A 22,234-nucleotide genomic window follows, 5' to 3' on the forward strand; every position below is an offset into this window, starting at 1 on the left:
GGAATCAAAATTGGACTCGTGTTCATTCAAATGAAGAAGTACAGCTTTATTTTCAGGCTGGGATCAATAGTGAATTTCCTCCAGGGGACAGCCAGGGAACATAAGTGAGTGGAACAGGTGTAAGGAACAACAGGGAGAGGGAAGAATTGTGGCAGAGTGAGAAGCACAGACCCCCTCCAAAGGGGACATCTATTGCTCACCTCTACCTGATTTTGTTGCATGGTGGGAGCTCCCAGTTTCCAAGACTGGAATCTGGTTTTTTATATGAACTTTCCCAATTTTAGTATGTTGGATCAAAAACATTTATGTGATGTGTGAGCCCGTACAATTCACCTGCGGGCCAAGTTTCACTGATGGGTTGCCAGTTTGCACCTCTGAGAGGTTAGAAAAATCTCAGAAATAAAGCCCTTTCTCACTCTTCAAAGATTCAGTGGTTTCAATCAGACTTTAGTCATTGGTGGTACAATGCCGTATTCTGCTTCCGTGACATTTATTTATTTATTTATTTATTAAGATTTTATTTATTTATTTGACAGACAGAGATCACAAGCAGGCAGAGAGGCAGGCAGAGAGAAAGGGGAGGAAGCAGGCTCCCTGCGGAGCAGAGAGCCCGATGCGGGGCTCGATCCCAGGACCCTGGGATCATGACCCGAGCCGAAGGCAGAGGCTTTAACCCACTGAGCCACCCAGGCTCCCCCCGTGACATTTAAACATACAGATATGTCACATACTCACGATTAATCAAGATACTCAATGATGAACCACTTCAAATCCCCTTCCCCCCACCATGCCCGAGAACAGAACACTTTCTAAATTCATCAGAAAGAAATTCCACTCACAATACTGTCTGAAAGAGTAAAATTCTTAGGGATAAGTTTAACAAAAGGAGGGCAAACCTTTTACAAACTGCGGAACATCACTTAAAGGAATTGAAGATTTGAATAAATGGAGAAATAGTCCATGTTCATGGATTAGAAGACTTACTATTGTTGAGGTGTTCATCAATACGCACCCACCAAATTGATCTAGAATTCATATGGAACTACAAAGGATGCAGAAGAGTAAAAAAAAAAAAAAAAAAAACTCACTTGAGAAAGAGGAATAAACGTGGAAGACTCACACTTCCTAATTGTAAGACTTTTTACAAAGCTACAGTAATCAAGATAGTGTGGTACTAGCGCAAGGATAGACATAGATCAATGGAATAGAATTGAAATTCCAAAAAATACACCCATATAGTTATGGTCAATTGATTCTCGTCAAAAGCGCTCAGGCGATTCCACAAGGAATGATAATATTCCCTAAATTCATCAAGCTGCCAAGAATTCATTGAAAAATATGGTCATAGATCACCTTCAGGAAGAGAGCAGGAATGGCAGGTGAAGGGAAGGTGGAGAAATCAAGCCTTGCTAAACCTCCTCCAACGTCACGTGGGTTGGGGAATGTTCCCCATGCTCCTTCTGCTCTGAATTTCAGGCAGAATGGAGTGGAAACCACATTGCAAAGAGGTTCTTACCATTTACAAAGAAAAGAGGAAGGGTGTAGGGTGGACTTCCGGGCCCCTGTATTTTTTTTGTCAGTTCACTGTCTTCTAAGTTCCATGGGGTTCCTGCTTGACCACCTAGCTTTGACCGGTAGGGGTTTCTCTCCCTTGGGAATTTTAGATTGTCATCTAAAAAGTCATCACTTTGGCCCAATACTGAATGCTGTGTTCCACTCCCGGTACTGGGAGATGCCCCCAACCAATCTTGGGCGAGACCCTAGACTTGACCCAATGAGGCTCTGAGGAGGAGGGAGCTAGTTCCTTCTAAAGGAGTCAAGGGAATACTCAGCAGCTTCCTCCATAGCTGGATCTTCACATCCCAGCCCGGGATTCGGTGTTGTGCACTGGTTGGAAGTGGGGCACTTGAATCACCCAACGCCTGGCTCTCGATCTCCTTCCTACTCCTTCCTAGCCATTGGCCAGAACTGCCTCTCTGTACCTTGTTCACCAGTGAAATGGGAATGGGAGCTACTTTGTGGGCGGGTGTGTGTGTGACTGCACATTACACAAGTAATGTGTGCAAGAGTTGAGTACCGATGCCCAGTGAGAAGGCAATATGTTTTAGGTATAATAATAATAATAATTAATAATTTATTCTTATTCTTATGATTAGGATGGGAACTCTAACAGATCTTGGTTCCCTCACTCTACTTAGCTCAGCGTCAGTCAAAATCATGGCAGATGCTTCATGGAGATCCCACCAGGTGGCACAGCGTGGAAAGGAGCAGATAGTGATGGCATGGATGTAGACGGCATGATGAGGGCCAATCAAGACCTCGTCACAGCACATAGGGTGCCACGGGTCCCAAGTGCATGAAGGCCTCCTCCAGGTTCTGGTCTTTCTCAAAAACCCAGACAGATGCAAATTCCACCCCAGAGCCTGATACAGATAATTAGAGATAAAGTAGCTAAGGTGCCCTCTAGGTTCACTTAAGGCTTTCAGAAACATCCGGAAGTCTGTTTATCATCTCAGAGGGTATCAGTCAGAACAGAAGAGAGACATTAAATTTGCCCCCAAACAAGGATTATGCTTGGTGAGTTCAGTCCCTTGTGTGATGAAACCTCTGGCGACCCCTCCTTAGGGGTTACCGTGGGACCATTCAGCAGGCCGCTGATGCTGTTGGGAATCCCGGATGTCAAATGGGTATCATGTTGTTAGTTCAATGCCTTCCCTCTTCTGCCTCCCTGCACTCCAGCTCTGCATATGACTTCCTACAATGAGATCTATCAAAGGCTTCCCTCAAGTGCACTCTGTGGCATCAGTGCTCTGGGCAAAAAGGGTTCCATAGCTAAATAAGTTTAGGTCTAGATGAAAGAACATCAGTTAGTTGTCTTTGTTGCAGGACTTTTCAGATCCTTTTTAATATGTTAATGTAATTTGTCCTCAAGTTACCTAATCTCAACTGTCCTCAATTTTCTGCTGGCCCCTTTGATTTTCTGAGCTTTCCTTTCTTCTGAGGACTTAGAATGTAACAGCCCCCAGCTATTCTTTATTCTGTGCATCCCGGAGTGGGTAGAGACCCCAGTGATCAGAGTGAGTCCCAAGTAGGGCCCAACTTGCCTCCGTCTCATCTTGTGTTTCTTGCAGAAAGGAACCAGGGTAGAATTGGAGGGTAAGTGTCAGCTGGGGAGGGGGGCAACATTGATTGGTTGGCTGAGGGGCATGGGGAGTCCTTGGGGCGGCAGTGTTTTCAGAGGTGTGGTGGTGGCATCCTGAGCAACTTCCTTTCTTCTAGGATCTTCCCAAAGAGCTTGGTGGCCTCCATGGCACAACCCCAGTGGATGGTGAGCCCATAGCCTCCATGACCATAGTTGTGGATGACCTGGGAGAGGCAAGAGAGAAGGTAGCCAGGAGGGCCCTGGAAGACTCAGGAGCTCCCTGAAGAGTTCTGGGGAAAGCCAGAAGGCACCAGAGGGACTTTGAGTTCCCTGGCAGGATGGTGGGGCCCCAAGAACTCCAGTAAGGGGACTGTTTGGGGAGCTAGAGATCGATACCCTAGGCTCTCTTTTGCTTAGAAGATGGACCTGCTTTATACACTCAGCATGGGAAAAGTACAGTCATCTAGAACTTGAGGTCAGGGATTCCCTCCCCCAATCAAATTGTTTGAAGTTCTCTAAATCACCTTTCTTGTTTCCATCCTGCTCCGGAATGCCAAACCTCTTGTGTTAATAGATAGACTCTTCTACCCACCTCGGGAGGAAAGAAAAGCCAGGACATCCTACAGGGGGTACTCTGGCTAGCATGCTAATTTGTCCCAGGGACAGAGGCAAGACCCCTGGGGCCTTTTTTAAAGCTAAAACCATCAGCAGGGAGTCTGACTCCATATGTGACCCTTTGCTCTATATGTGTGTACACAGGCATGCAAGCACATACACATCCCATATACACATATCACACACACAAACACACACACACACACACACACACACACATCACACATCACACACACATCACATCCCCGGCATAACGGAGGAAGGAGGACCTACACAAGGAGGATGGCGTTCCTGTGGCGACCCCAGCTACCACCTGGTCAGGTCAGTTCCTTAAGCCAGGGCATCCTCTGCCATCTCAATAAGCCCCCTTCTTACCCCAGAAGAAGGAACATGAAAGAAGAACCCCAGAGAGCTGATAGAGCAGCCACAAAATGGACATCTGCAAAATGGCTCTGGAGTCAAGTTCAAACCACCTCCCAGCCATGCCCTTCACCAGTTGTCTGATTTAGCCAAATGATTTCGGGTCTTAGATCCCCATTATCCTCACCTGAAGCGTGGGGAAGCAATCCCTGCCCCAAAGAGCTGGAGGAAAGATTCAGTGAGGTCGTTGGACCACAGGCTTTGACAAACCGAGGTGCACTGTCCTCTCTGTAATCTTTAATAAGTCCCTTACCATCACTGAACCTCAGTTTCTTTACAGAGGAGGGGAGGTTAGCCAGCATTGTCCTGGTCTGCCAATAGGCTATGTGAAGCTGGATGTCAGGCAAGACTGGAAATTCCAGAGCCTATCAGGGGTAGGAAAGGACTTTGCTTTCCTTATCAGGAGAACATACCTCTGTGTTTAAAGATCCAAAGTGAAGCCGTTCTCTTTCTAGCCGAATTTGGGGGCGTACTGGCCGGAGGCCAGTAAATTCAGCAACAATTTTGGCATCCTGGAAAAAAGATGTTAAGAATTAATCTCTGGGTTTTTTCTTTTTTCTGCTGCCATTTTTGGGTGATAGAGTTACCTTTGGAGTCTCATTATCATCACCAACAAGAACACCATCACTTTCATTAACCGTCACTACCATTACCACCTTTATCAGCCACCAACATCATTATTGTCACTCTTACCACACCACTACCGATTCTATCAATGACCCCATCTCCATCAACCACCACTACTAGCCACCACCATGATGTCAACAATCCTGCATGAATGAGCACATTCATCACCATCATCACCACCAGGGTCATTGTCACCAACAGGCAAAGGAAAAAACTGAGATTTCAAAACACACAAACAGCAAACACTGAGATTTCTAGGACAAATGTATCTGCTCCTTGTGCAGACAGACTAAAAGTGTTTTTAGGGATGTCACCTCGAAAGACAGTAACTCTTAGTCAAGGATCAATAGGGGTCACCAGCTCACAGTAGGACTTCCTTGTGCATTATCAAATTCTAGTGAATTTCACAGACCCTTGCTGGAATAAATCTGCCCAGTTATCCCAGGGACAGTGTCTTCCCATCCTCAAGGGGCCTAATGATCAAGCTGCCAAGACCCTGGTCTAGGGTACTGATACCCCTCCCCGCCTTACCTTCAGTGTGGGCTCCAGTCTGCAGCAGCCTTCCCAGATGGTTTTGTGGTCCTGGATGTTGTTTACCTCACTCCAATTCCCCAGCTGGAAGATTCCTCCCAGGGTCACTGCCTGCATCCTAGGTAAAAGTGACGAGGGTCAATGACGAAGGGACATGTAGTCTTTGAGGTGAATGGGGGCCATTGCTATGTTCACCCTTCCAGCCATCTCTACCTAAATCCCCATGACCATCCGCATTGTCATCCTTGCTAACACCACCATCAACACCATTGCAATTGCCACTGTCATCAGCACCCACCACCATCTCCACTGTCATCATTAATGCCACTGTCAACCTCATCATCTCTTCCAATGCACAGCATGGTGACTATAGTTAACAATACTGTATTACATACTTGAAAATTGCTAAGAGGGTGAATCTTTTTTTTTAAAAGATTTTATTATTTACTTGACAGAGACCACAAGTAGGCAGAGAGGCAGGCAGAGGTCGGGGGGAAATCAGGATCCCCGCTGAGCAGAGAACCTGATGCGGGGCTCGATTCCAGGACCCCGGGACCATGACCTGAGCAGAAGGTTAGGCTTTAACCCACTGAGCCACCCAAGTGCCCCAAGAGAGTGAATGTTAAATGTTCTCACTACACAGAGGGAAATCATAATTATGTGACATGATAGATGTCTTAGCTAATCTTATTGTGGTAATCATATCACAATATATACATATATCAAATTGTCACATACGTTGTAAATGTTCACCATTTGTCAATTATATCTTAATGAAACTGGAAAAAATGTCATCTATGTCAACAACATCATCTTCACAATTGCCTTCTTTGCTACCATGAATATGTCATCACCATCAACCCCATTCACCATTTCCACCATCAGCATTCATGTTGCCATTGATAATGTCATCTCTGCCACACCACTAACGTTTTCATGAAGATAGAACAGCCCCACTTAACATTAATGTCCCAGTCAACATGAATTAACATTGCCTCCACATCTCCACTATACATCATCATTGATGGCATCTTCTCAGTCAGCACCAGACACTGTCTACACTCCCAATCACTGCCATCATCACTGACATCCTCATCAACACCACACCACCCCATTAATGTTAGCACTCTACCATCCTTGTCCCAATCCCCTGTGAACTTTCCCAACAATGACAGTACTATCTCCACTATCACCACTATCTCAATGACATTGTCATCCCATCAACATGGCCATCATCTTCACTAACATCATCACCTCTCCCATTAATACCATCATCACCAATCACCCAGATCCCTATTTCCACCACACTCCTGTTATTTCTGTTCACATCTTCCAATGTCATTGCCCTCACACCCACTACCCTTGTCTCCAGGATCACCACTCCCGTTGTCCAAAAGCGTATTCAAGATGGAGTCCAGTTAAGGCTGAGTCCTGCCTTTCCAGGGATTTAATGGTTCATCCTCACTTAGAAAACATTGGAAGAAAAAACCTGCAGGGACTAAGCAAAGGGCCTGGGGTGGGCAGCATGGAGAGGCCATGAAGGTGTCCCTTCTTCTGCCCTAAGATGTCAAATTCTTACCCTGGAATGATGTATGGGGACTGGTAGATGCCTTTCTCTGGGTCATGGGTGAGAATAAAGTGCTTCATCCAAGGGGCATCCACCTATTGATTGAGGGCAGACAAGTCTCATTAGAGGAGCTGGATCACTGGGCTTCCCTGCCCTGCTCCCCTGTCTGCCTAGATGTTTTGACAAGTGTGGCAAAACCCATTCCTCAGCACTCCACTGACCCCTGTGCTCCAAGTCTGCACTGACTGCTTGCCCTTGCAGGCCATCCCTGGTCCCTGAGATATCACACATTCTCACTTACATGACCACAGAAAAGCCCAGCACACATGAACAATATGCATACACATCAGCCCACATCAGGAACACACCAACAGTCATACAGGCACACATATACACACATGTCCACAAATGGGAATCCTTCACACATAGGCACACATACACAGTGAAGGTAAATGTGGGATGATGTTTATAAGACACAAGCTCTTAAACCAGGTTGCCAGGGTATCAATCACAATTCCACAACCCACTACCATGAGAATGTGTGCATGTTACTTAATTCCTCTGTACTTCAGTTTTCTCATCTGTAAAATAGCAATGGCTATATGATAGATCTCATCTCAAAGGGTTCCAGTAAGGATGAAATTAATAACACAATAAAGTGCTCACACCTGTACCTGGTACTTAATAAACACTCCAAAATTGTTTGCTCTTTTCATTGTAATACAGGAATATGCAACTCCTACATAGATACAAACACATACATGCATGCTTTGCTATATTATGAAAAAAAAAAAAGAGAGAATGTTTGGAGGGGTTATGTTGGTCCTTCTTATTTCTTTAATATGTCAATTGCCCAAAATCTGTGAGGCTCCTCTAACAGATGTCCCCAACACATCCTCTATTTTCACAAAGGAAATAAACAGGCAGCTACAATCTCTCTGTCAAGAAAATCAGTAGGTTCCACCCCTCACCTTCATACTCACCTTAATAATTTGTCCCCGGCCTGGCTTCAGTAGAGGGTCTGGCTGCAATGCCCCAGCACACACCCCGGTACAGTTGACAATCACATCAGCACCATCTCTTGCTACCTGACAGCAATGAACAGAGCAGGTGGCATGGGGGGGGGGGCTTGAATCCCCTGCATCCTCCTTCCCTCCACCCTTCACCCTGCAGCTCTCTGCCCCCTATGGAACAACAGGGAGGGGACTCAATGAGGAACACAAGGAACAGACTCCAGATCTCCACTCCACCCACTTACCTGCTATGTGACCTCAGAAATGTCCTATCACTTCCTCAAGGCTCATCTGCCTTCCCTATTAAGTAGGGCTGGTAATATCTGTTCTTAGGCTGTGTGAGGATCCAGTGTGACCCTGGATGTGAAAGTGTTCAGCAAGGAGGACTGTGGAGTGGGGGAAAGCTTCTTGGGACTTCCCAGAAGAAATCAGATGCAGAGATAGTTCTCTTCCTCCTTCTGACTCCTTTTTATTTCATTCTCTTGCCTTCTGCTCTGCTGAGGCATTTTCAGAAGGCATGTGGGAACCCCAGGCTCTGTGCAGGTGTGGGATACTTGACAGTTCAAGGGTATAGCATCATGGGCACCCAACCCCCCAGACCAGTGCCAGGGACTCCCCTCACAGGGCAGTCATGGGACATACACATTGTAAGGCACTGTTGTCATTCAAGAGACAGTAGTTGCTACCGTGGACTGTGAGCTTCTTGGGAATAAGGGGCTGTGTCTGAGTTAACCATGTATCCCAAGTGCCCATTAGGACTCAACCTGGAGTAGGTACTCATACATAATGCTAGTAACTGTATTTACCAACACCTTCACATGCCAAGCACATTCTAGGTGCTAGGATTGAGTGAAGACTTGCAACAAAGCTCCTGGTGTTGAGCCAGTGCCTGATGGTGATAGCTGCTACTATCATTGTTATTGATGATGGTGTCACTCTGGAACCAAGTCAGCTAAGAGCCTTAACTTTGCAGAAACATTAAGTCTGATTTATGTAGGAGGCAACCAAGTATCTGGAACTCAAGAGTGGAGTGCAGCTGATACTCGTAAGAGGCAGCTAGCTCTCTGGCACTAAAACCCATGGAGGCTCAGAGGTAGATTAGCCCCTAATGTCCACCACTATCTTACCATCCCTTTGTTCTAGCCACCATCAAGACAGAATGCTTGAGTCCCTGTGCGGTTGAAGAAAGGTCTAGAGACAAGAACAGGCCTCGAGGGGACCCTGGGAGTCTGATCAGGGGGCTCCCAACCCAGCAACAGGAAGCAGAGGCCTCCCCTCTTCACCTTTCTCCCACATCCAGCCCCTTCCAGCCCTTCAACTCACCTCCTCAAAAGACTCTACCTTCCGGTGGAAGAATTTCACTCCCCTCTCAGTTAACCTGGGGGGATCAGACACATCAAAAAGCCCAGTATTCAGTTCTTTGTCCCATCTCTCCAAGAAGATGGCATGGTGGGTGTTCCCTCAAAGAACCTTCTGTGGATGTTAGTCCCACAGGATGCTCCTTGAGAAAATGGCTGTGTAGTCAGATCAGATCAATTCATAAGCACCTTGATAGACTAGTGGTCCATGAAATGTCCCTTGAGAAACCTGAGATGGCCCAAGCCCCATGTCAAGCAGATGGAGATGGGAGAAGAGCTTTGGTGAAGGTCATACAGTGAGTTAATGATGGGATTGGGACTTAGACCCAGACTTCTTAGTTCAAAACTCTTCTTACTACCACCACATTGCTTTGTACCATCAAAGAGAATGAGATGCAGGGTGGCGGAGGGGCAGAGTTGGACCAATGCTAAAAACCCCTTCGTCAGAAGCAAGGCATGAGGAGGAAGGTGGGCTGCAGACATCCACCCCTCCCTCAAAATGTCCCAGAGGAAAAATAACTGTCATTTTTAGAGATGTAAAGAAACATGAAAAGAACAGGAAATAAATCCTATGAAAGGTGAAGCATAACTCCAGGACTATTTCCTAAAGATAGAAAAAGTGGGGTTTTTAGTTTAGTTAGAGACTGGATAGGAGTCACAAGTATCCTAATGTTAGGAAAAATAACTATGATTTAGTGTGATGATTCCCAAACCTGGCTGATAATTAGAATCACTAAGGGAACTTCTTAAAACACAATTTTCTAAGTCCCACCCCAGAGGATCTGATTCAGTAGATATAAAGTGGGGTCCTGAAATCTGCATTTCTAAAACTCTCCTCAGGTCATTTGACAAAAACTGCAATCCACTCTAGATTTTTTAAAAATCTTAATAAAATAGTAAAACATAGGAAATATATAGAATCTTCCTTAATACTAATATAAATATAAATATGTCTCTCAAGCGAGTGTTTGCTAATTTAGAACACTGCAGGATTTCTTTTAACATCATGAACAAGACAGAGACAATGACTATCCCCTGTATTAGTTAACATTGTTCTGGAAGTAATGGCCACATCAGTTAGACAAGAAAAAAAAACAAGGTATAAACATAAAAGATAACTTATGTTTTGCAAATGATGTAAATATATCTGGAAAACTTAAGAGAATCCATTTAAAACAATTACACAAACACTATGGATTTTGGTGAGGTCAATAATAAATATCACAGGTCAAGAGCTGCCCAGGTGGTTCTGATGCCCCATCAGATATGGAAACCATGGTTTAGTACACAGAGGTGATCATAGCCAATGATAGCTCCCACCAAGACTGAGCTCTCCTTTAACATTTGGGGTTTGTAAATACAAAAACAAAAACAAATCCCATAAACAATTGTCTGTAGACACCCTGGTCCTTGGGAGATGCTTTCCTTACACCAAAGTTGAAATTCTCACCTTTCAGTCAGCCATGGTAGATACCTCCTCCCCTCCACAATCAAGCTTGTGTTGAACCAGCCATAGCTAAAGGCAAAACCAGGCAAGAGAGGCGATAAAGAATCAGAATCAGAATGATATTCAGACTTTCAAATGGAGGTGGGAAGAGTCTCACTTTGGGGGACCCCCAAGTGTAGAGTGAGGACCACTGAGTGAAGTTCAAATGAGGACTGGTTTTCAGCGCAAAGAAAAATTTTTTTATCAGAAAACCCATCTCTGACATTGGGGTGTGCACATGGAGACTGGATGTGCATTCTTAGAGGGGATTCAGGTATGGGGTGGGGTGAGGGGAGGGCCAAAGAGACATCAGGCTGCAAGAAAAAGAATAGAGGTGTTTGGAGTCGCACAGACTGGGTTGGAATCCCATTTTGGTTGCTTGGTTGTGTGACCTTGGGATGTCAGCCTCTCTGTAAATCTGTCTGAATCATGGGACCACAGCCCCTTTGCCCCTGACAACAACCTCACCTATAATCAGGGAACATGTCTAACTCTCTGCCAGTCAGCTTCCGAAATCCCAGAACTGTGTCCTTCCAGGAAGGATCCTGCCAAGAGAAGAGAGAGGGAGGAACAGGGATGAGAGGAAGTGAATTGAAAGTTGTCCAATGTGTACCATGTGTAAGGTGCCTTTCCAAGTACGTTACTTATACCTATCCATTTAATATCCCCAACAATTCATTGAGATACATACTTTTCTTATCTACATTTTCACAGATGGGCCAGCTGAGAATTAAAGAGGTTAAGCAACTTGTCTAAAGTCACACCGCTAATAAACAATGGAGCTGAACCAACACAGTCTGGCTTCAGAGTCCATGGCCTTAACCATGATGCTATACGAAGGAAGGGTAAGGTGAGAATAAGGCTGAGGGCAAGTGATAGGGTAAGAGTCAGAAATAGGACAGAAACCACTGACAGTGAGGGTTATACCACGGGTGAGGGTGGGAGGCAGCAGAGCATAGAATCAGACAACCTGGTGGAGTTTTGGGCCTCCCCACAGACCACCTTGAATTCTCTTAGACTTCCATTTTCTTGTATCATGGAGTTAATAATCACTCTTGGTCCCATGGAAGAGAACAGATAATATGGGTGATGCCCGTCACCCAGTGCTAAACATTGACTCAGCCTTAGAGAGCTGGCCTGGGTTTCTGGACGCCCAGCCAAAACCATCTCCTCGAAGCAACTTGAGAACATCCCCCAAGGCTGTGTCCTTCTTAGCGCACTGGGCACCATGGGGTCCCAGACAACCTGGGTTCAAATCCCAGGTCTATCATGTAAGAGATTTGTGACTTGAGGAAGTTACTCCATTTCTCTGAGCTTCTATCTCCTCATTGCACAAAGAGGCTAATGATAGCACTTTTGGTTAATTATGAGAATTAAACAAGTCACTAGTTGTAAAGTAGTTAGCACAGGGCCTGGTACAAAGTAAGGCTCCTGTGTCATGATGAGTGTTTTAGTCTCTCTTGGTGGAAAGTCCTGGCATCTCCAAGGGCTCAGGCAACCTTGTGACTTCAGCATGAAATCACCACCAGTACAGAACGTGTCTGGATTTGCCTCTACCAAAGGCTAATTCCCCTGGTTCATCAGAAAATTCTTTGGTCTCTGCCAATTTAAGGACAAAATCAGAACCAAAAATAATTTTAAAACGGAAATAGAATTTAAAGGAAACCTGATTTGAATGTAAGAGGTTGTCATCTACAAGGCTCAAAGTACTCCCTAGAGTTGGGCTCCCAGCTCTGGTCTGTGACACCTCACTCACCGGAAAAGCTTCACGGAAGAGGTTGTAGCCTGAGATTAGGGCCAGGCCCATGTTTGCAGCGTTGGGAGAATGGATGTGGCTCAGGAGATAGTCGAAGGTCTGCCGGTTCCAATGCCTGGAAGGATCCCGCAGATTCTCGGTCACCTAATACCCCAAACTGGATGAGAAATCTCTTAGGGTTGGCTTGCATTGAGATTGTGACCAGGCTGGTGGGGATAGGTCAAAATTCAGAAACCCACCACGTTCCCTTCTGCAATATCTCAAATGCTTATGGGTCTTCCCTATCCCCAGACTTTCTAGTAGTTTTCCCCATTGATAGGAAAGAGAAGGTAGGAAGCAAGGGATAATCCAGCACAACCATTTGGAGCCCACTTCAGCCTTGGGATCATGTAGCTGCAAGTTTAAATGATGGCTTCGGTCCGCTTTGAGATCTGTCCCATAATTCAGGCTCACTCCAAGCACTCCCCCCTCCATATAAATGCCAGCAGGAGACCTTAGCTTGCTGCTCCCAAATACTTTCCTCCTCCTCTTCCTGGGCACAGAACCTGGCTACGTCTCTTCGGCTCCCATGCAGCCGGGTGTGGTCACTTGACTGCACTCCACCCAATGGACCCTAAGACTGCACCCGTCATCTTCATGCTGTACTCCTTCCAAAACCAAAGCCTAGTGACATCAGAAGGCTTGATGACACAGGTACTGTGGTCACATGAGAAGCCACAGAGGAGGACAGCAGAGCTGTGAGATGCAAGGAACACGGGCCCCTGAATTGCCAGCCACTGGTCAGGAACATCAGTTCTAGAATTTATGGGAGAATGTAACTTCTGTTTGAGTCTTTACACACTTGGGGATTCTTTCCTGAAGCAGCCAGCAGTTTGCAGTTTCTAAACAGACAAAATAACCTTTGCTACACCTGGTCATCCACCTACCCAAACATCCACCTGGAGGATCCTCAGAAAGTTAAAACTAACATTACCCTACGATCCGGCAATCACACTACTGGGTATTTACCCAAAGAATACAAAAACACTAATTCGAATGGGTACATGCATCCGGTTCATAGCAGCATTATTGGCAATAGCCAAGATATGGAAGCAGCCCAAGCATCTGTCAATTGATGAATGGATAAAGATGTGGTCTATATATACAATGGACTACTGCTCAGCCATAAAAAAGAATGAAATCTTGCCATGTGCAACGACATGGACAGAGCTAGAGAGGACAATGCTAAGCGAAATAAGGGAAAGACAAATGCCCTATGATCTCACTCCTATGTGGAATTAAAGAAACAAAACAACTGAGCAAAGGAGAAAAGAGACAAAGAGAGACTCAACTGTAGAGAACAAAGTGATGGTTCCCAGAGAGGAGGTGGGGGGGGTGCAGGGAAATAGGTGATGGGGATGAAGGAAAAGACTTGGGGCAAGCAGCAGGCATTCCGTCCGTGTAGTGCATACCTGAAACTAATGTAACACTGTATGTTACCTGACTGGAGCTAAAATAAACACATTTAAAAATTGTTAAATAAAAATGATTGTCGCAGGTGTCTGGGTGGCTCAGTGGGTTAAGCCTCTGCCTCCAGCTCAGGTCATGATCTCAGAGTCCTGGGATCTAGCCCTGCATCGGGCTCTCTGCTCAGCAGGGAGCCTGCTTCCCCCTCCCCCTTTGCCTGCCTCTCTGCCTACTTGTGATCTCTCTCTCTGTTAAATAAAGAAATAAAAAATCTTAAAAAAAATGATTGTCGCAATGGGCAAATTCGGGGGAGATACATTTCTATGCTGTTAAATACAGCCGAGAGACTGTTAGAAATGGCAATTGGAATGAGTTCAAATAAACCGAAAGATCTTTTTATGAATTCATATATGGAAAAAAATATGTCTCCAAGGGCAAAATTGCCCCCTACTGTACCCAGTATCAAGGACTTTAGTGCATTTTGCCCTTCTTTGTAATGATTGCTGGGATTCGAAGGGCTCTGTCTCCTTTTTTTCTTTTTTTTTTTTTTTAGTTGTTTGTTTGTTTTTTTTTGAGAGAGAGAAACAGAGAGAGAGAGAGAATAAGGAGGGGCAGCGGCAGGGGGAGAAGTAGAGCCCCCACTGAGCAGAGAGCCCCATGTCGGGCTCCATCCCAGGACCCTGAGATGAAGATAGCCGCCTAAATGACTGAGCCACCCATGTGCCCCCAAAGGGCTCTGTTTCTTATTAGCCCCTGGAGAAATCAGATGAAAATAACCTTTAAATAAATAAACTAGGAAAAAATATCCCAATATTCCTGACCCATCCATGCACATGGCATCCACAGCCACCCAGTTTATGGGAGGCATGGAGGAAAGCCTCCATTCATCTAGCACATAGTAGGGCTTACTATTTAGTAGTATTTTCTTCTAAGCCTTGACAAGGCACTTTTTCTTTTTTTTTTATGTTATTTTTTCAGTGTTACAAGATTCATTGTTTATGCACCACACCGAGTGCTCCATGCAACCCGTGCCCTCCTTAATACCCACCACCAGGCCCTCCCAACCTCCCACCCACCTCCCTTCCAAAACCCTCAGTTTATTTCTTGGAGTCCCCTGTCTTTCTTGGTTCATCACCCCCTCTGAAGTGTCAAATCACTTCTCCTCTCCTTCACCCAATGTCCTCTGTGTTATTACTTATGCTCTGCAAATAAGCAAAACCATATGATAATTGACTCTCTCTGCTTGACTTATTTCACTCAGCAGAATCTCCTCCAGTCTGATCCATGTTGACACAAAAGTTGGGTATTCATCCTTTCTGATGGAGGCATAATACTCCATAGTGTATATGGACCACATCTTCCTTATCCACTTGTCCGCTGAAGGGCATCTTGGTTCTTTCCATAGTTTGGAGACTGTGGCCATTGCTGCTATGCACATTGGGGTACAAATGGCCCTTCTTTCCACTACATCTGTATCTTTGGGGCAAATACCCAGTAGTGCAATGTCAGGGTCATAGGGAAGCTCTATTTTTAATTTCTCAAGGAATGTCCACACTGTTTTCCAAAGTGGCTGCACCAATTTGCATTCCCAACAAGGAGCTAGTTCTTGCTGATGGGAACCCTGAGAGGGAGTGTCCCCTCTTCGAATTCAGCCCCTCCACTCCCCCGGGCCGCCTTCTGGGACCCTCACTCACACTTCCTGTGGGTTGCTGGGGTCCGAGAGGTAGGCCTGACAGAGGCCAGCAGCCACGTCGCTGTTGGTGAACGGGGTGAAGCGGTCCGCATAGACCTTCACATCCAGCAAGGGCAGGACCGAATGGTAACGCTCGTGGATGCACAGGGCAGTGGAGAGCCCAATGACACCTGCTCCAATCACCACCACGCGCATCGTGCCAGCCTACAGGGAGGAAAGGTTGCAGTGTGCCATCACCACCATCGCCGCTGTCCCCTGAAAGCTTGGAAAGTGCCAGACACCACCAAGCGTTTCTACACCTGATCCTCCTACTGACCCTCAGAAACAGAAAAATGGAATCACAGAGAGGCAAAGCAACTTGCCCAAGGTCACACAGTGGGTAAGTGAAGCAGCTGTGATTGGCGAGCCTTGCCCAAAGACCTTGCCCCAAGCCAGGAACGTAACTAGGACCAGAGAGTTTTCTGGCCAGCCGCTGACTGGGAGGTAGCAGCGAGCTTCAGCTTCAACGCTGCCTCAACTCTGCCACCTACTGGCCATTGACTTTGGGCAGGATGCTCATGAGCCTTCACCTTCCGGGAAACGGTGGGGAAAAGGACTTATGCCTTGGAGAAGAGATGGGACTTTTAACTAGATGGCCAGTGTGAAAATCTCAACATAGTGTCAAGTGTGAAAGAAGATGTTTACTGACATTTGTGGAGCACCTACTGCGTGCAACCCCAGTGCTGAGTGCTTCTCCCCACGTCCTTAGGAGGCTGGGGCTGGTGTTAGTGGCCCCATTGTTCAGCTGAGGAAAAAGAGGCTCAGAGAGGTGAAGTAAGTTACCTGAGATCACACAGCCAGTAAGTGATGCTGCTGGGATTTCATTTCAATTCAAGAAAACCCAATGTCCACGTAGGGCACACCTACTATGTGCCAAGCTGGGAGCGAGTGGGTGCAGGTCTGACTTATAGAACTCAGGTCTTCCAGCACACCCACTCAGGGAACGCCTCAGTGGCTGGGCTGGTTGGGTCCTCAGAAGTTGAAAAGGCCTAGCAGCTTTTGACCTTGAAGCTGCTTGGGCCCTGCACAGCAGGGAAATACCCTGTGGGCTCCTGCTGAGGCAGAACAAGAGGACTTTTTATGCCCGGAAGGGCCAAATTCAACTTTCCCTCCTCTACACTCACAGCCCTCTTCCCACAGACCGAGCCTCCTGGCAACCCGGTGGCCCTGAACGGCAGGACATTCTCAATATGGCCTAGTTTTATAAAAGGGGAAAACGGCTCCAGCCCACAAGAACTGGACTCCGTTGGGGTTTCAGCAGCCAAGTTGGAGGTAAAACCAGGAAACGGAAAGGCATTGCTCATTGTCCTTCCCGCTGAGAGGCTTGGTTGCAGGGGCAGACCCTCTCAGGGACCCCTAGGCTCTTCCCATCCCTCCTCCCCACTACTTTGACTTAAGAGATTCAATATCCTCTTCTGTAAACTAAGAATGACCTTGACCTCAGAGAGTCACCCTAAAAATGAATCCACTAGCCTGGCGGAAGTTTCTGGTGTGGCCCTTGGCACAGAGTAGGCCCTTGGTATGTAGTGAACTCCTTAGGTCCCACGGCATCTTGAAGATAACAAGGGAAAGAACACCGAGGGAAGGAGAAGAGGAAGAAGGGAGAATCAAATCCGGCTTCACTTCTGACTCTCTGTGTGGCCTTGACCAAGTTACTTCCCCTCTCTGGGCCTTCTGACTCTCTCTACGAAACTCCGGAGAGTTGACCACTTTTGTGCATTAACAATAAGAAGGCAAGAATAGAGGGCTTTCCTGTAATTTCCAAATACCCTGAATGAATCCCAGAGGTGGTAGTAACAGCCCAGGATGGGGGTCAGGCATGCAAAGGTTCATAGCCTGGCATCTGTCCACACCAGCTGTGTGTCCCTGGGCAAGTCGCTTAACTCAACTGAGTGAGGATGACCAATTTCCTCCATTTCTCAGGACTGAGGATGTTCCCAGGACGTGAACTCTGAGAGAAAACCAGGGGAGTCCTAGGGCAAACAGGGCTGAGTTGGTCATCCTCACTGAGGACTTTTAAGGGTTAACAAAGCTTCCTGCCCATTGTCTCCCTACCAGAGTATCAGCTCCAGGAGGACAGGGCATTCCTTTTTTAAGGTTTATTTATTTATTTGAGAGAGAGAGAGTGAGTGCACAAGTTTGTGGGGGCGGGGAGAGTACAGAGGGAGAGAAGCTCAAGCAGACACCCTGCTGAGCCCAGGGCCTGACATGGGGCTCGATCTCACAACCCATGAGGTCATGACCTGAGCTGAAACCAAGAGTCAGACACTTAACCAACTGGACCCTGGGCAGGGTTTTTTAATCTACTGCCCTATCTCCAGGGCCCAGAATAATGCCCTGCCTATAGCAGGGATGAATGAATGAATGAATGATTCAAGTTTTTATGAGACTCAAAAGAGAAAATACTGGTTAAGTGCTGGGAAGCTCATAAATTACCGCAGTTGATTTTCACCATCCCAGTTCACAGGGAGGGAGCCAAGGGCAGAGAGAGGAAGCTAAGTTATTTGAAGTCATAACAAGGGTTGGAGGAAAAGTGGGGTGTGAACCCCACTCTGCCTTTTCCAGGGCCCGAGTTTTTGTTGTTCTTGTTTTTTCCATTCTCATGCCACCAGCAAAGGATGGAGAAAAAGAAGCTGCTTCTAAAGGGGAGGTTGTGAGGGATGAGGAAAGCGTGAAAACCCTCCAGAGGTTTCTGGGCAGGGAGAAAGAGGCCTCGGACAGAGCAAAGCAGGCACACTGCCTGTCTTTCAATAACCAGGCTGGTCAGGTGTGTCAAAGCCTCTGGTTAGGAGCAGGAGCACGTGCCGAAGAGAAGAGCTTGGGGGACACCCAGAACAACATCTGGAACCAAATGGCCAATACGAACAGGGACAAGTCACAGCGTGGGACTCAGTTTCTCCAGCGGGTAAAGTTCTAAAGATGAGTTAGACATTGTCATGCAGACGGGGAAACTGAGGTCCAGAAAAGCGGAGGGACTGAGCCAATGTTGTATTTGTGATAAAAGGGTTTGTGTGGTCTTGGGATGAAAAAGTCTCCGTAGGTTGAATCAGGAAAAGAACGGGCCATACAGAGACGGCAATAAGCCTGCTAGTATGTTCCAGTCACTGCACTAAGAACTTTATGTGCTTTTATCTGCTTTCATCCTCTGACAGCCCTCGGGGTTATCATTCCCATTTTTCAGATGAAGCAAGTGAGGCTCAGACACCCAGCAGCAGAGCCCATGTCCCTAAACAACACCAAGAGAAGCTGGCAAATCACACTATTTGAAAAAACATCCGAGAGCTAAGCGGGTGAACATAAAGAGACAGTATTTCAGGGTCCTGCATTGAAAGAACCCATACCATACAACGTGCGTGTGAATTCTTAGCGTGTTGCTGATACGCACAGACTCGAGAAGGAAGAATGTTTCCTAAAGCCAATCATCTTCAGCTGCGTGAATCTAATCTGATGCTGATTAGAGCAAATTGTGCGTGTGCTTTTTTTTTTTTTTTTAAAGATTTTGTTTATTTATTTGTCAGAGAGAGAGCGAGCACAGGCAGACAGAGTGGCAGGCAGAGTCAGAGGGAGAAGCAGGCTCCCTGTGAGGCAAGGAGCCCGATGTGGGACTCGATCCCAGGATGCTGGGATCATGACCTGAGCCGAAGGCAGCTGCTTAACCAACTGAGCCACCCAGGCGTCCCTGTGGTGTGCTTTAAAGCACAGTATAAACGCGTGACGTTCTTCCACGAAGCAGAAGCCGAGCTGTAGGATCGGACAGATCCAGCCTCCGGTTAAAATCATTCATGCATGTGGATCATGAACTTGGGGACTGGCATGCACACGGCTTGACTGCTAGGTCAGCCATTTCTCGCTGTTGCTGGCGTTCCTGTTAGTGTGGCTTTTCCTGTGTCTTATGCCCTTACTTCAACCATGCAGGCTTGGGATGGGGAGGGGGTACGTTCAGGAAGATGCCGAGGTTCTCACATTTTTCTGCGTGTGTGTGTGTGTGTGTGTCATTTTAATGTCTCTGTCAGCGTGGGGCGGGAGGGGAATTTTGGGCGTCTGCCCCTCGCCATGCACATGTAGGCTCAGTACAGATGGTCCTCTTGCTTTCTCCTCTCAACTGCTCTGGGAGGTTTTACAGATGTGGGGCTGAGATTCGGGGAGAGGAAGTCACTGCCAAAGTCACACAGCCAGTGTGGGACAGCACTGGGACCTGGACCCTGCTCTGGGCTTTCCACACTGTGCTAGGTAACTATTAGCCAACAGGCGGTAAGGCGGTAAGTGGGCACCTGACGCTTTCTGCTTGCTTTTTAGTCTTGTGTTTGTTTGCTTATAACCTCCCTTGTCCCTCAAAAAGAATTTAGGGCAGCTTGTGCCTTTGATTTCTATTTGCGTGTAGCAAAAAAAAAAAAAAGAGAGAGAGAGAGAGAGACACTTGTTACAAAAAAAATCGGGCAAGGTATTTGACTGAACTAAATCAGGTTGTCCCATACGGCTACTTCTTCTGCCGCTGATATTTTCACAATTTACCTTTAAAAGGAACAGATTCAATAAATGCTTGAAGCTCCCTGGTGGTCTAGTGGCTAGGATTCAATAAATGCTTGACAAGCAGGCTACCAGCCCCCTGTCCCCAAATAATAATGACCATTTACTGAGTACTTGCTACATGCCCAGTTCTGTGCTAAGATCTTTCTGTTCATCACCTCTTTTGATATTCAGACTAGCCCTGTAAGAGGTGGTTATGATCCCTGTCTTCCAGAGGAGAAGGAGATCTGGAGAGGTGAAGGCACCTGCCTAGCCACTGAGCTGTCGCCTGCCTTGAGCTCTGACATGGAGCCTTCTCCTTGGCGCTGGGAGGAATTTGAGTCCCGGGGCACCGCCACCCCCACTCACCTGGATTTCCAGACTTCTGAAGAGACAGCTGCTGTAGACGCAGGATATTATCTCCTGAGGGGAGCCTCCTGATTCTGGGGCGTCCTGTCCTCAGCCCTCTGCCCCCAAACTGGGACTGGAGCTCAGGGTCAAAATCTGGAGTTACGGACAGGGCACAGCAAGGGGCGGGGCTTGGCACTGTGCTGCTCACAGGCTGGGAGACCTCCCCTCGCTCCCTTCCTTCTGGTCCCTGAAAAGTTGCCTGACTTTTCTGGCTGATCCTAAGCCTCTGGGGACAGCCCTCGGTGGGGGGGTGGGGGGGCGGGAGGGCTGATGGGGACAAGGAGGTCTGTCTCTCGGGCCAGCTGGAGACGATCCTTTCTTCCCTCTTCCTGCTGCCACCCTGGGGGAAGGGAGGGTTGTTCCCTGGGCCACTGTGAGCCTGGTCTGCCTGGCAGCCCTGTGGGGAGGCCACAGATACAGGACAGGGCCTCCAGCGGCCAGCCGGCCAGCCTAATGCCATTCTTGGATGCTGGATGCCCGAGGCCAAGGAGAGACTCAAGGCAACGCCTGTTTGGGCCATAAGGATGCGTGGCTCTTTGCTGCCGTATCCCAGAGACACGGGCGGCAGAACTCCAGGTCCCTCCTCTGCCAGGGCTAGATGTGGAGTTGTGATTATTGGAGCCTAAGGATTACCAGGCGCCTACTGTGTCGATGGGGAGACTGAGGCCCGGAGACACGGACTAACCAGCCCCAAGTCAGGCATCCTTTGGGTCAGCTTTGAAGATCCAACCTCCACTTCCCTGTCTTCAGCATCATCGAATAAACAAGTGAGGATAAAATAAGAAAATGCATAGAAAAAACTTAGTGCACGGTATTTTTCAATAATAACTTTAATTTTTAAATTTTAAATTTTTTCTTTATTTGACAGAGATAGAGAAAGAGCAAGCACAAGCATCGGGAGCAGGGGAGGGAGAAGCAGGCTCCCCACCGAGCAGGGAATCTGATGCGGGGCTCCATCCCAGGACCCCAGGACCATGACCTGAGCCAAAGGCAGACACCCAACCAATGGAACCACCCAGGTGTCCCTTTTTTAATAATAATTTTTTAAAAGATGGAGTGAACTTTATTTTTTACTCTATATATTTCTATTTCAATTGAATTTTTAAAATAATAGTCATGTATCACTTTCATATCACATGACCTTGTGTCCCTAATTCCTTTTGCCCCTAGTTCATCATGGGAATATTTTAAATTAACAGTTAATTTAAAGTTAACAGAAATTCACCAGATAGCTTCACGTGCCCGCCAACTCTTATACCAGCAATGATGTATATCTTATAAATTTCAGTATGCCAGTTTTATGTATTGTTTTTTTAAAAGGGTTTCCTTTTAAGTGATCTCTACACAGGGCTCGAATTCCTAACCCTGAGATCTAGAGTCCTGTTCTCCTCCAACTGAGCCGGCCAGGAACCCCATGATGTGACAGTTTTAAATACTTTGCCTGGATTATCTCATTTTTTAAAAAGTTTATTTATGTATTTATTTGAGAGACAGTGTTCACAAGCAAGAGCACGAGCTGGGGGTCGGGGGCAGAGGAAGAGGGAGACAGAGAGGCAGACTCCTCACTGAGTAGGGATCCTGATACTGGGCTTGATTCCAGGACCCCGGGACCATGACCCAAGCC

General features: G+C 46.9%; 1 protein-coding gene across 4 annotated transcripts; it reads right to left on the minus strand.

Moving 5' to 3' along the window:
- Nucleotides 1–841: 841 nt before the first annotated feature.
- On the minus strand, nt 842–20,737 carry DAO (D-amino acid oxidase). 4 transcript variants are annotated; one of them, XM_032310998.1, is made up of 12 exons: nt 20,569–20,737; nt 16,603–16,745; nt 15,656–15,858; nt 12,516–12,630; nt 11,228–11,304; nt 10,724–10,789; nt 9,239–9,293; nt 7,886–7,990; nt 6,915–6,997; nt 5,336–5,453; nt 4,591–4,689; nt 842–3,366 (listed from the first exon to the last, which is right to left on the minus strand). In XM_032310998.1, exons 3-12 carry the CDS (start codon nt 15,847–15,849, stop codon nt 3,235–3,237), a joined length of 1,044 nt encoding a protein of 347 aa, XP_032166889.1. In that variant the 5' UTR covers nt 15,850–15,858; nt 16,603–16,745; nt 20,569–20,737; the 3' UTR covers nt 842–3,234. The 4 variants fall into 4 exon arrangements, with proteins under 4 accessions (XP_032166889.1, XP_032166888.1, XP_032166887.1 ...); XM_032310997.1 differs by having other exon boundaries at nt 16,603–16,748; XM_032310996.1 differs by lacking the exon at nt 16,603–16,745 and having other exon boundaries at nt 20,569–20,736.
- Nucleotides 20,738–22,234: the final 1,497 nt, after the last annotated feature.

The sequence above is a fragment of the Mustela erminea genome, chromosome 13 (genome assembly GCF_009829155.1).
Source record: "Mustela erminea isolate mMusErm1 chromosome 13, mMusErm1.Pri, whole genome shotgun sequence".
Classification (NCBI taxonomy): domain Eukaryota; kingdom Metazoa; phylum Chordata; class Mammalia; order Carnivora; family Mustelidae; genus Mustela; species Mustela erminea.